We start from the raw sequence: 14,731 nt of genomic DNA, 5'->3' as shown, positions 1-14,731 counted from the left end.
AAAGAAGACATGCACACACGAAAAAAAGGATGGGAGACTGAGAACATGAAATAGGATAGGAATAAGAGTATAAAGACAAGAGAGAGAAAAATACAATGAGCAATGTAAATAACTTACCCTCCCTGATCTTGCTGCTGGTGAGAGATTGCACCAAGGATTGTTGCCAGTGAAGTCAGGAGGATGATGTGCTGCTCCTCCCCAGTCCTCTGCTATAGCTCGTGTGGGAAAACTCTGTTTTCGGCGATCTCCAGTTATTGTTGGTGGCTGGTTAGTGCAATTACCTAGTACTGCTCCAGATCCCACACTATCTGTATGTGGAGCCTGATGAGCTCCATCGCTAGGGGTCAATCCGAGTTTCCGACAAGAGATGAGTGTACGCAATAATGTGCTTGCTTCACCACCTCCACCATTAGTTGGCACATCAATGCGGGCCTTCCCTGAAGATCTAGAAATAAAAAAAAATTAAAAAAGTCATTTCATAGAAGTTACATCCAAAAACCCTCCTAATTTGAGTTGAAAATTGCATAAATCTACCAAATCAATTACGCATCTGAACTATATTTACATGAATTCAACAGCAGTGTCAGATTCAGAGAAGAAAGCTCTAAAAAGAACCCGCTTACATGCAAATTTCTTAAAAACTCTCTTATTTAAACGATACAGAAGTTACACGAAGAAGTAAAACAGTCATAATTTAAGAATTAACATGAAGACCGAATGTTTTACAATGAGCAGCAGTAACATAAAATAAACAGCAAGCTAGGTGACAAAAAATTTACTATCCATGCAAGAAAATGACCCATCCAACAATGAGGCAGTTATCTACGAGATAATAAGTAATCAGAGAAGCAGTTGACAGGGATCTGATGCCACAGCACTGTTTAATGCTTTGAGTGGATCATTAGTATGATGTAATTCTTCTATGCAACAACAGTGATATAACGAAAAGTTTATTTTATTGTTGTTTAATTATGCAGTGATTTGGCTCATACAATGTAAGTTTGTTTCATTGTTGTTTAATGAGATTAAGATGAAACTGTGATTTTGTTCACATATGTTTACATCAGTAACATAAAGACAGCTATTCTTCACATGTGTATGAAGTGTGCTGCGCGCCTACTTGTGTTATGAAAAACAGCATGCCTGCTCAAGGGTTAAAGTACATAAGTTTGTAAGCTGAGACTGTTACTCAACTTCTGTCTGTGTGCTTATCATCTGCTCATCACCACCAACACAAAAGGAATGGGCTGTGTTCAGTCATTTCAGATTTGTATTAAAATCATTATTTTCAATTATGGTAGAAATGCATCACAGAAACCAGTTGATTTTGTCTTACATCTAACTGCAAATCGTTCTTTAATGGAGAGAATGTTAGCAACTTTTATAACATAATACATCCGTTTATCCAGACTCACAGTTCAGTCGAGACTTTTCAGACAAGATGAGAAGGAAAGACTGACTGTTGGGGACTGCACTGGACCAGATTTGAAAATCTAAGAGCATAAACATGGAAGATAGGGCAATATGCAGGACAGAGATTGCTGACAAAGCATTGTGCACAAGTTTATATGAGCAGAGAGCTGAGTGTGTTGTATGTTCTAGAAGTGGGCGATGGGGAAAAAAATAGAAGGGTTAGAAAATAAAAGATACAGAAAACTAAAACAGAGTGAAGGAAGGAAAATTGAAACAGAAAAAATTAATGTAAATTAAGGCCAGATGGGGGGGGGGGGGGGGGGGGGGTAAGAACCATGGAAATGTTGTAATGCTAGTTCCCACCATGTTGAGTTTTGAGAAACCAGAGTCTGGGGGAAGAATCCGGATGGAACGTGTGGTGAAACAGGCGCAGAGATGACGACTGTCATGTTGTACAGCATTCTCTGCAACATGATGATGTGTGTTGCATGTGTACACTGTCTGCCTATGCCCATTTGTCCTAACTGATAACTGGGTGGTGGTTGTTGTGGTCTTCAGTCCTGAGACTGGTTTGATACAGCTCTCCATGCTACTCTATCCTGTGCAATCCTCTTCATCTCCCAGTACCTACTGCAACCTACATCCTTCTGAATCTGCTTAGTGTATTCATCTCTTGGTCTCCCTCTACGATTTTTACCCTCCACGCTGCCCTCCAGTACTAAATTGGTAATCCCTTGATGCCTCAGAACATGTCCTACCAACTGATCCCTTCTTCTAGTCAAGTTGTGCCACAAACTCCTCCCCAATTCTATTCAATACCTCCTCATTAGTTATGTGATCTACCCATCTAATCTTCAGCATTCTTCTGTAGTACCACATTTCAAAAGCTTCTATTCTCTTCTTGTCCAAACTATTTATCGTCCATGTTTCACTTCCATACATGGCTACACTCCATACAAATACTTTCAGAAACGACTTCCTGACACTTACATCAATACTCGATGTTAACAAATTTCTCTTCTTCAGAAACGCTTTCCTTGCCATTGCCAGTCTACATTTTATATCCTCTCTACTTCGACCATCATCAGTTATTTTGCTCCCCAAATAGCAAAACTCCTTTACTACATTCCATTATCCTCGTTTTGCTTTTGTTGATGCTCATCTTATATCCTCCTTTCAAGACGCAGTTCATTCCGTTCAACTGCTCTTCCAAGTCCTTTGCTGTCTCTGACAGAATTACAATGTCATCGGCGAACCTCAAAGTTTTTATTTCTTCTCCATGGATTTTAATACCTACTCCGAACTTTTCTTTCGTTTTCTTTACTGGTTGCTCAATATACAGATTGAATAGCATCGGGGAGAGGCTACAACCCTGTCTCACTCCCTTCCCAACCACAGCTTCCCTCTCACGTCCCTCGACTCTTATAACTGCCATCTGCATTCTGTACAAATTGTAAATAGCCTTTCGTTCCCTGTATTTTACCCCTGCCACCTTCAGAATTTGAAAGAGAGTATTCCAGTCAACATTATCAAAAGCTTTCTCTAAGTCTACAAATGCTAGAAACGTAGGTTTGCCTTTCCTTAATCTTTCTTCTAAGATAAGTCGTAGGGTCAGCATTGCCTCACGTGTTCCAACATTTCTACGGAATCCAAACTGATCTTCCCCGAGGTCAGCTTCTACCAGCTTTTCCATTCGTCCATAAAGAATTTGCGTTAGTATTTTGCAGCTGTGACTTATTAAACTGATAGTTCGGTAATTTTCACATCTGTCAACACCTGCTTTCTTTGGGATTGGAATTATTATATTCTTCTTGAAGTCTGAGGGTATTTCGCCTGTCTCATACATCTTGCTCACCAGATGGTAGAGTTTTGTCAGGACTGGCTCTCTCAAGGCTGTCAGTAGTTCTAATGGAATGTTGTCTACTCCCGGGGCCTTGTTTCGACTCAGGTCTTTCAGTGCTCTGTCAAACTCTTCACGCAGTATCATATCTCCCATTTCATCTTCATCTACCTCCTCTTCCATTTCCATAATATTGTCCTCAAGAACATCGCCCCTGTATAGACCCTCTATATACTCCTTCCACCTTTCTGCCTTCCCTTCTTTACTTAGAACTGGGTTTCCATCGGAGCTCTTGATATTCATACAAGTGGTTCTCTTTTCTCCAAAAGTCTTTAATTTTCCTGTAGCCGGTATCTATCTTACCCATAGTGAGATAAGCCTCTACATCCTTACATTTGTCCTCTATCCATCCCTGCTTAGGCATTTTGCACTTCCTGTCGATCTCATTTTTGAGACGTTTGTATTCCTTTTTGCCTGGTTCACTTGCTGCATTTTTGTATTCTCTCCTTTCATCAATTAAATTCAGTATCTCTTCTGTTACCCACGGATTTCTACTAGCCCTCGTCTTTTTACCTACTTGATCGTCTGCTGCCTTCACTACTTCATTCCTCAAAGCTACCCATTCTTCTTCTACTGTATTTCTTTCCCCCATTCCTGTCAATTGTCCCCTTATGCTCTCCCTGAAATTCTGTACAACCTCTGGTTCTTTCAGTTTATCCAGGTCCCATGTCCTTAAATTCGCACCTTTTTGCAGTTTCTTCAGTTTTAATCTACAGTTCATAACCAATAGATTGTGGTCAGAGTCCACATCTGCCCCTGGAAATGTCTTACAATTTAAAATCTGGTTCCTAAATCTCTGTCTTACCATTATATAATCTATCTGAAACCTTTTAGTATCTCCAGGGTTCTTCCATGTATACAACTTTCTTTCATGATTCTTGAACCAAGTGTTAACTATGATTAAGCTATGCTGTGTGCAAAATTCTACCAGGCGGCTTCCTCTTTCATTTCTTAACCCCAATCCATATTCACCTACTACGTTTACTTCTCTTCCTTTTCCTGCTGTCGAATTCCAGTCACCCATGACTATTAAATTTTCATCTCCCTTCACTACCTGAATAATTTCTTTTATCTCATCATACATTTCATCAACTTCTTCATCATCTCCAGAGTTAGTTGGCATATAAACTTGTGCTACTGCAGTAGGCATGGGCTTCATGTCTATCTTGGGCACAATAATGTGTTCACTATGCTGTTTGTAGTAGCTTACCCGCACTCCTATTTTTGTTATTCATTATTAAACCCACTCCTCCTTTACCCTATTTGATTTTGTATTTATAACCCTGTATTCATGTGACCAAAAGTCTTGTTCTTCCTGCCACCGAACTTCACTAATTCCCACTATATCTAACTTTAACCTGTCCATTTCCCTTTTTAAATTTTCTAACCTACCTGCCCAGTTACCTACTGGGTGGTAGTCATGAGAATGTAAAAGGTCAAACGGTGTTTACATAAAGCTGCTTTTGATAGCATATGTTTTGCCAGTTACAGGGCTGGTGAAGGTGGTGGTAGGAGGCTGCATAGACCAAGTCTTATAGTGGGGACAGTCACAGGAGCTGCAAGGGAGACTGGTGCAGAAGGACCACAGGATCTGACAAGAATGTTGCAGAGATTGAGAAGGTGACGAAAAGCTATTCTAGATGTGGTGGGAAAATTGTCAGACAGAACGAACCTCATTTCAAGGCAGATTTTAGAAAGTCATAGTCTTATCGAAGTAGCTGGTTAATACATTCAAGACCAGGGTAATACAGAGTCACAAGAAATGTACTACTAAACTGTTTGGAGGGATAAGTAGTACCAAGATTGGATGTGATGGCCTGCGAAATCAGCTTTTGATCCAGGCTAGTTGGATAATTATGCCCATTGAAGGCTGAGGTGAGAAAGGTTGTACTGCATATTGCTGTAAAGTCTGCATTTAAACAAATATGATTGCCCCAAATGCCACGATTGTATGTGAGGGAACATCTGACATGGAAAGGATGACAACTGTCAAATTGCAAGTACTGTTGTTTGTTACTATGGTTAACGTACGCAGAAGTGTGTAGCTGACCCTAGGTGAGGTTGAGGTCGACATCAAGAAAAATAGCTTGGTATTCAGAATAGGACTGCATGAAATTTAATTGGGAGAATGTATTTTGAGATTATAAGCATTTTAAGAGATCAGCCTACTAAGGAGACTGCCTACACTATGCTTGTCCAACGTCTTTTGGAATACTGCTAAGCGGTGTGGGATCTTTACCTGATAGGACTGATGGAGTACATCGAAAAAGTTCAAAGAAAGGCAGCACATTTTGTACTATCGCGAAATATTAGAGTGTGTGTCACAGAAATGAAAAAGGATTTGGGCTGAATATCATTAAAAGAAAGGCGTTTTTCGTTGCAACGGAATCTTCTCACGAAATTCCAATCACCAACTTTCTCCTCTGAATGCGAAAACATTTTGTTGACACCAACCTACATAGGGAGGAATGGTCATCACGATAAACTAAGGGAAATCAGAGCTTGTACAGAAAGATATAAGTGTTCTTTCTTTCTGCGCACTATACGAGATTGGAATAATAAGAGAATTGTGAAGGTGGTTCGATGAACCCTCCGCCAGGCACTTAAATGTGATTTGCAGAGTATCCATGTGAATGTAGATGTAGATGTATGTTGTGAATGTATCTAAATCAAATCAGGGGCGAAGGCTTATGGATACCAGGAAAGAACGCTTCACGCAACCCACAAAAAGGTGGCATGGGAAGGCACCATCCTGGTTCCCATGGCCATGCCCCAGATCATCTTTTATGTCTGCCCTTCAAAGGCAAAGTAGTAGTTGGTAAGTTGATTCAGGAGAGCAGGAAGGACATCTTAGGTTTGGAATAAAGTGGGCACTGACTGAGGAAATTTTCAGCAGCAGACAGACCACATACATAGGGGATGTTTGTATAGAGGGAGGCAGCATCAATTGTGACACACAAGTTGAGTGTGGTGGGAGTGGGACACACAAAGATTTCAGACAATCTCGAAAATGGTTCGTGCCTTTAATTTAGGAGGGCAGTCTTTGTACTATAAGTTGCAGGTATTCAGCAATTAAAGCAGATAAACGTTTGGTCGGTCCGTTGAAGCTAGCAACTATGAAATTGGTGACTGGGTTTGTGGATCTCAGAAAGAAGGTAGAAGATGTGGGTGGTGGTTTAGGTGGGGTAAGAAGTTCAATAGATTGGGGTGTTAAGTCCTTGTGAAGGGCCTGATGTTTTAAGGAGGGACTGCTTTACACAGAGGTGTCAGGCAGTTAGCGTAGACCCTTGCTTACATACTCCCATTTGTCAAGTACTACAATGGTAGATTCCTTGTCTGCTAATGATGGAGTCAGTAGTTCCTTAGGAACAAAGAGCCTGGATTTCTGCAGAGGACAGTTCAGTGCCAGGGAGTGAGCTCCCTTTTTCTGAAAGTAATCCTACTCTACAGCAGCCTCTTTTACAGTTTAAATACAGCAATCTCTTGCAATTACCTGACTAATCTGGACCTATATGCTTCATCTGCCAATTTCTACAACACCTGATTTCCCTCCTGCTACAAAATCCTGCAGTTGTCTGCCCCTGATGAGTATGAATGAAATGGGTTTAGGAACAGAAGGAAAGAGGAAATGGGAGTGTATCTGTGATTGGCTCAAGTTAGTATGCTCTCCTAAGTGGAAATAATCGAAAAAAAACTGATAAGACATTGTTGAGTTCTATAATGTGGTGCATTAATTAACACAATGGCAGTATCCACATGTTAATACTTTTCAGGCCTTTCTGTTTTAGTTTTTTAACATTTAATCTTTGTCAATGTCAACAGCCTCTCTGAATTAAAAGCATATGAGTGAAAACTGTATCAAGATGTAGACGTAGATGTAGATGATGATATGTGGCCATGGCAAATTTCAGATCTGGCTAAGCCCATAATTACCTCATTATTTCACCACACAGGTCACTGAAAACTGTAAGACATCGACAGTTTTTAATAAAGAAGATAGAAAGACTAGAATTAAATGGTATGTGGCTGACAGTATTATACATAAACTTGGGAGTGCTATATAAACTGCCGTACACACAGCTGAGGTCAATGTCGTTGTTGTTGTGGTCTTCAGTCCTGAGACTGGTTTGATGCAGCTCTCCATGCTACTCTATCCTGTGCAAGCTTCTTCATCTCCCAGTACCTACTGCAACCTACATCCTTCTGAATCTGCTTAGTTTATTCATCTCTTGGTCTCCCTCTACGATTTTTACCCTCCACGGTGCCCTCCAATACTAAATTGGTGATCCCTTGATGCCTCAGACCATGTCCTACCAACCGATCCCTTCTTCTGGTCAAGATGTGCCACAAACTTCTCTTCTCCCCAATCCTATTCAATACTTCCTCATTAGTCGTGTGATCTACCCATCTAATCTTTAGCATTCTTCTGTAGCTCCACATTTCGAAAGCTTCTATTCTCTTCTTGTCCAAACTATTTATCGTCCATGTTTCACTTCCTTACATGGCTACACACCATACAAACACTTTCAGAAATGACTTCCTGACACTTAAATCTATACTCGATGTTAACAAATTTCTCTTCTTTAGGAATGCTTTCCTTGCCATTGCCAGTCTACATTTTATATCCTCTCTACTTCGACCATCATCAGTTATTTTGCTCCCCAAATAGCAAAATTCCTTTACTACTTTAAGTGTTTCATTTCCTAATCTAATTCCCTCAGCATCACCCGACTTAATTAGACTACATTCCATTATCCTTGTTTTGCTTTTGTTGATGTTCATCTTATATCCTCCTTTCAAGACACTGTCCATTCCATTCAACTGCTCTTCCAAGTCCTTTGCTGTCTCTGACAGAATTACAATGTCATCGGCGAACCTCAAAGTTTTTATTTCTTCTCCATGGATTTTAATACCTACTCCGAATTTTTCTTTTGTTTCCTTTACTGCTTGCTCAATATACAGATTGAACAACATCGGGGAGAGGCTACAACCCTGTCTTACTCCCTTCCCAACCACTGCTTCCCTTTCATGTCCCTCGACTCTTATAACTGCCATCTGGTTTCTGTACAAATTGTAAATAGCCTTTCGCTCCTTGTATTTTACCCCTGCCACCCTTAGAATTTGAAAGAGAGTATTCCAGTCAACATTGTCAAAAGCTTTCTATAAGTCTACAAATGCTAGAAACGTAGGTTTGCCTTTCCTTAATCTTTCTTCTAAGATAAGTCGTAAGGTCAGTATTGCCTCACATGTTCCAGTGTTTCTACGGAATCCAAACTGATCTTCCCCGAGGTTGGCTTCTACTAGTTTTTCCATTCGTCTGTAAAGAATTCGTGTTAGTATTTTGCAGCTGTGACTTATTAAACTGATAGTTCGGTAATTTTCACATCTGTCAACACCTGCTTTCTTTGGGATTGGAATTATTATATTCTTCTTGAAGTCTGAGGGTATTTCGCCTGTTTCATACATCTTGCTCACCAGATGGTAGAGTTTTGTCGGGACTGGCTCTCCCAGGGCCGTCAGTAGTTCCAATGGAATGTTGTCTACTCCCAGGGCCTTGTTTCGACTAAGGTCTTTCAGTGCTCTGTCAAACTCTTCACGCAGTATCATATCTCCCATTTCATCTTCATCTACATCCTCTTCCATTTCCATAATATTGTCCTCAAGTACATCGCCCTTGTATAGACCCTCTATATACTCCTTCCACCTTTCTGCTTTCCTTTCTTTGCTTAGAACTGGGTTTACATCTGAGCTCTTGATATTCATACAAGTCGTTCTCTTATCTCCAAAGGTCTCTTTAATTTTCCTGTAGGCATTATCTATCTTACCCCTAGTGAGATAAGCCTCTACATCCTTGCATTTGTCCTCTAGCCATCCCTGCTTAGCCATTTTGCACTTCCTGTCGATCTCATTTTTGAGACGTTTGTATTCCTTTTTGCCTGCTTCATTTACTGCATTTTTATATTTTCTCCTTTCATCAATTAAATTCAATATTTCTTCTGTTACCCAAGGATTTCTACTAGCCCTCGTCTTTTTACCTACCTGATCCTCTGTTGCCTTCACTACTTCATCCCTCAAAGCTACCCATTCTTCTTCTACTGTATTTCTTACCCCCATTCCTGTCAATTGTTCCATTATGCTCTCCCTGAAACTCTGTACAATCTCTGGTTCTTTCAGTTTATCCAGGTCCCATCTCCTTAAATTCCCGTCTTTTTGCAGTTGCTTCAGTTTTAATCTACAGGTCATAACCAATAGATTGTGGTCAGAGTCCACATCTGCCCCTGGAAATGTCTTACAATTTAAAACCTGGTTCCTAAATCTCTGTCTTACCATTATATAATCTATCTGATACCTTTTAGTATCTCCAGCGTTCTTCCATGTATACAACCTCCTTTCATGATTCTTAAACCAAGTGTTAGCTATGATTATGTTGTGCTCTGAGCAAAATTCTACCAGGCGGCTTCCTCTTTCATTTCTTAGCCCCAATCCATATTCACCTACTACGTTTCCTTCTCTCCCTTTTCCTACACTCAAATTCCAGTCACCCATGTCTATTAAATTTTCGTCTCCCTTCACTATCTGAATAATTTCTTTTATTTCATCATACATTTCTTCAATTTCTTCGTCATCTGCAGAGCTAGTTGGCATATAAACTTGTACTACTGTAGCAGGTGTGGGCTTCGTATCTATCTTGGACACAATAATGCGTTCACTATGCTGTTTGTAGTAGCTTACCCGCATACCTATTTTGCTATTCATTATTAAACCTACTCCTGCTTTACCCCTATTTGATTTTGTGTTTATAACCCTGTAGTCACCTGACCAGAAGTCTTGTTCCTCCTGCCACCGAACTTCACTAATTCCCACTATATCTAACTTTAACCTATCCATTTCCCTTTTTAAATTTTCTAACCTACCTGCCTGATTAAGGGATCTGACATTCCACGCTCCGATCCGTAGAACGCCAGTTTCCTTTCTCCTGATAACGACATCCTCTTGAGTAATCCCAGCCCGGAGATTCGAATGGGGGACTATTTTACCTCCGCAATATTTTACCCAAGAGGACGCCATCATCATTTAATCATACAGTAAAGCTGCATGCCCTCGGGAAAAATTACGGCTGTAGGTTCCCCTTGCTTTCAGCCGTTCGCAGTACCAGCACAGCAAGGCCGTTTTGGTTAGTGTTACAAGGCCAGATCAGTCAATCATCCAGACTGTTGCCCCTGCAACTTAGTCTGTGGCAACACTAGCAGTATCTTAATGGCACCGACTGGTTACTGTAGTTCATTACATTATCAAAATGTAGACCGGTAGTGGCATTGTAACATTAGGTAATGTCAAGATCATAAGTCAGCATAAAATCACAAATTTAACCTGTGGATAATTGTCCAATTGTGTATCAATTGCAACAAACACAACACCTTATAAAAATACTTAAAATAAATCATTTTATCCTAAATGATACTGGCTTTGGAACCCTACAACCTTATCTACTTAAAATATGCATCATATAATGAAATCAGAAAGGTCCAAAGCGTGTTCCAGCCAATTTGAATCGGCAATTTGTATGCGTTACTTACTCATGCTCCATTGCTGGCTGAGATGGTTGTGGCCACTGCTCATCCTCATAGTCAGTTGCACAGCCTTCATCATCTGTCATCGTTTGCTGTTCTCGAGGAGGACTCTGTCCTCCTTCAACTTTTACCTTCACGTACACATTTTCTAGTGTAGTGTTTGTGGATACATTGGATGTGTCCAATTCACTTGTTTCTTCCTCTCCACCACTTCCACTATTATTTCCACCACTTCCACCTAAAATTAAAAATGTGGACTGCACTAATCGCATTTGATGCACATAAGTCACATCTTGCAAGAACTGAGATCAATTCACTAGTTACAATAAATTTCGAATCTGCAAGATAAAGTACTGAATTTTACCCTGACTCAGCACACAATATTAACTTGTCTGGATGGTTCGGCATATTAGTCAGTAACAAAAGAATGAATGTACATGATTAAATAACAACTAAAATTACAAATAATATCTTGCGAACAGCATGCACACTCTGGTAACTTCTATACACAATGTCTACCCATAAACTTATGTTCCTATCCTCAATTTAAGTTCTACAGCATAGAACAAACAAACTAAGGATAATAGTCAAAGATATGATGTAACACAAAATGCAAAGAGTGGGTTAAATAACTCCACACCACATTTCACACGCCAACTAGTACAAGATACCTTACACCTGTCTAAGGTAAGTAACACACTGAATGAATCCAAATGGATGTGATTTCCAGAAGACACACCCTCATCCTGTTACCACATAACACTCCAAACAAGTTTTTCATATATAATGTAAGAACTTGGGATCGTTAAACATAACCTAAAACTCTGCTAATTGCAACAGAACATAACTACACAAAGGCTTAAGGTGAAAATCACAGGTGATTGAGATGTGGACAAGCATTGGAGCACTTGTAACTACAATGACACTTGAAACACATTATATAAAAATTTAGTAAGAAAGTTCTGGTAGAATGTAAATAATTTAGGGGTACAGGAGACCACTCACTGAATAGCAGAAGCACTGAGTCATCAACAGGCATACATAAAAGAGGAAAAAAAAACTTGCTAGGTTTTGGAATAAATCCTTTCTTGATCTACGGTACACCCACAAATAATCAAAGCCCTGGTGTAGGTTTATGTTTAGTGGTTCTAGTACAGCGTAGCGTTGCTGTCAAAACACAGGTACCGTTGGTGGCTATTGGGTTTAATATGACAGCGGTGAGGATGAACCCATCAGAGAGGTGCAGATCAATGTCCAGGAAGGTGGCACGTCAGGTTAAGGAGGACCAGGTGAAGTGGAGGACCACCTGAAGCGGATGGGAGAGAAGGTGTTGAGACTGTGGAAGAATGAGTGTAGGTGTCTTCTCCTCAAGTCCAGACCATGAAGATATCGATCAACCTGAACCAGACATGGGGTTTAGGATTTTGGGACGCTGGAAGGTTTTCTCTACATGGCTCCATCCACACCTCTGTCCATACTAAACCCACTAACCACCAACAGTACCTGCATTTAGACAGCTGTCTCATCCCACCCCACCACGAAACAGCTTCCATACAGTCTGCCCATGAGTGGATGGCTTATTCCCATTTTGTAGTGATGCAAATTCCCTTGCTCAGTATGCTGAAGGTGTCATGAGGGCCATCGGAGACAGACACTACCTCCCAAACCTAGCCCACTAACAGATCTGCTGTGTCCTCACATGCCCCTAACATTCCCACCACCCCTAAGAATCAGTTAAAAAGGAGTACACCCCTCATCATCCAACACCACCATGGGCTGAAACAACTGAACTACAAGGATTTGGGCAAAAGTCATTGAAACTTTTTTTTTCCTTGAAGATATGTGAGCAGATCACAAATTGCTATCTGTCTTGTGGAAGCTATGCAGGTATAGTGTCTATTCACAACAATTGGCTCTATGATTACTGGTAGTAGCACAGAGTGCACTGCGAATTGTGAAAGGAGGACGTGTGGCAACCAGTGATAAGCAACACTCAGAATGAAGGAGCTAATATTATGCTCTGGGGGAATGTTTTCGTGGCATTCCCTGGGTTATCTCTTCATTCTGTAAGGCACAATGGATCAACACAAATATACATCTATTCTTAGGGACCATATTCAGGCTTTTGACAAGTGGTCCATCAATGTGAAAGGGCAGTGTAAAATGAAACTAGGGTACAAAGGAAGTAAAACAACATTTAAATTAGGAACAATCAGCTGTTGGGAGCACACAGACATAAAAACAAAGAGCTTTAACTATTTCTGTTGCATAGAGATTTAAGAATAAAATCCAAACCATTTGATAAAAACGATTATGAAAGAAACAGGAACAGACTAGTCTGATATGGACACATACATGACCATTAAGTGAAGTCGCAAGCAGGTAGTTTTTAGGGACGGAATTACTACTTCAAACTGACAAACCTCTTTCTCAGCAGTTCCCACACTTTTTTATATATATACTTTGTAGCGCTATTAGCTTTTTTCTACTCACTTGCTTCTTCCTCTCATTATCTTTTGAGGACTTCTCAAGCTGTGCTCTTTTTTGCTATTATTTCATCATACCTACAATGTGTATTTCGAAAGCTGTGTATTAACTGCTTTGTGATAGTTACAGATGTCTGATCAACATCCCCAGTGACCTTGACCATATAGCCAGCAGCACGAATGGCTAAAAGAAATGCTTCAGTCAAATTTTTGATCAGAATGAGTTGTCAGAAAAACTTCTTTCAAAATTCATATTGCCATGGCAGAGACCTTGATAAATCTCTTCTCATTTTCATGTCCATTCTTGACCTCAATGACTGTCATCCAGAACTGATTGATGCAAACATCATCTCCATCAAATTCTTTGAGAATTTCCTTTACTGTCATGATCTCTACTAGACTCTGGAATTCAAGGGCAGTGGTGTCAGCCTCGTGACCTCCAAGAACAATTTAAGGTCATGGGATGTGTCAGTGCTGTGCTTGTCTCTTCTCGTGATTGCCACTTCTGATACCGAACATGGAACGCCCTTTGCAAAGAAATAAGCCATGGGCAATTTATACTCTTCATGAAAGTGAGGCACTCACTACAGAAATGCAACGCATTTTTCTCAGATACATCACACTAACGACTCACAGCTTGTTCGGTTCTTACTTGATGTCTACTTTCTGAGGTTGCAACTAATTTTGTTATCATTCAGATCTGTTTTTGAAGCTTGTCTGCTTCTACAAACCTCTGGTTGGACAAATTCTCTCGTTAATGCTCTGACTATAAACTAGAGGGAATTACAGAGGAAAGGAGTTAAAGAAGCATCTGACTGAAATTTAGTCAGAAACGACTCAACTTCAGCAATCACAGGCTCAAAAAAGGTGAGATGAACTACCAGCATCTCGTCCATTAATGACTTAACGTGCTACCTGGTAGCTATGACTCTTAAAAGTTCCAGTAGTGACCTTAGGTTTTTGGTCCACCTACTTCAGTTTCTTCTTTACTCTTTACGTCCTTTACACATTTTTAAACAGCCTTTAATATTTGCTCAGACCAGACTAACACCACTTTTATTTTCCACTCACCAAACAGCATAGAACTTCTGTGGGAAAACAGAAGTGCTTGTAATATTGTTGAAATCAGCTTGGTGTGAGATTAAATAAAGCTCTCAGAAACTGAACAAGATTCCAACCAATGTAAGTATAACCTGACGTCACCGAGTACTTTATGTAAGCCACATGTCGCAAAGTCTAAAAGCATGGGGCTCTCTAGATTACCCTTGACACTGAGCTAGCTTTTCAGCTCATTTAGTAAATGCTGTATTAACATTAGGGCCATCCAAAGACACATGAACAACTTTCCTTTTCAGATTTAC

General features: G+C 40.2%; 1 protein-coding gene across 1 annotated transcript in view; it reads right to left on the bottom strand.

Moving 5' to 3' along the window:
* LOC124777645 overlaps positions 1-14,731 on the bottom strand; it is an 80,072-nt gene that overhangs the window by 36,726 nt on the left and 28,615 nt on the right. Inside the window, exons 4-5 of the mRNA XM_047253122.1 lie at positions 10,891-11,122; positions 118-445 (exon numbers count right to left, since the gene is read on the bottom strand). Coding sequence (XP_047109078.1) covers positions 118-445; positions 10,891-11,122 — 560 coding nt within the window. The remainder of the gene's footprint in view (positions 1-117; positions 446-10,890; positions 11,123-14,731) is intronic.

This window comes from Schistocerca piceifrons, chromosome 2, assembly GCF_021461385.2.
Source record: "Schistocerca piceifrons isolate TAMUIC-IGC-003096 chromosome 2, iqSchPice1.1, whole genome shotgun sequence".
NCBI classification, from domain to species: domain Eukaryota; kingdom Metazoa; phylum Arthropoda; class Insecta; order Orthoptera; family Acrididae; genus Schistocerca; species Schistocerca piceifrons.
The sequence above is the reverse complement of the archived record's forward strand: the minus strand, read 5'-3'. Positions and strand labels throughout refer to the sequence as shown.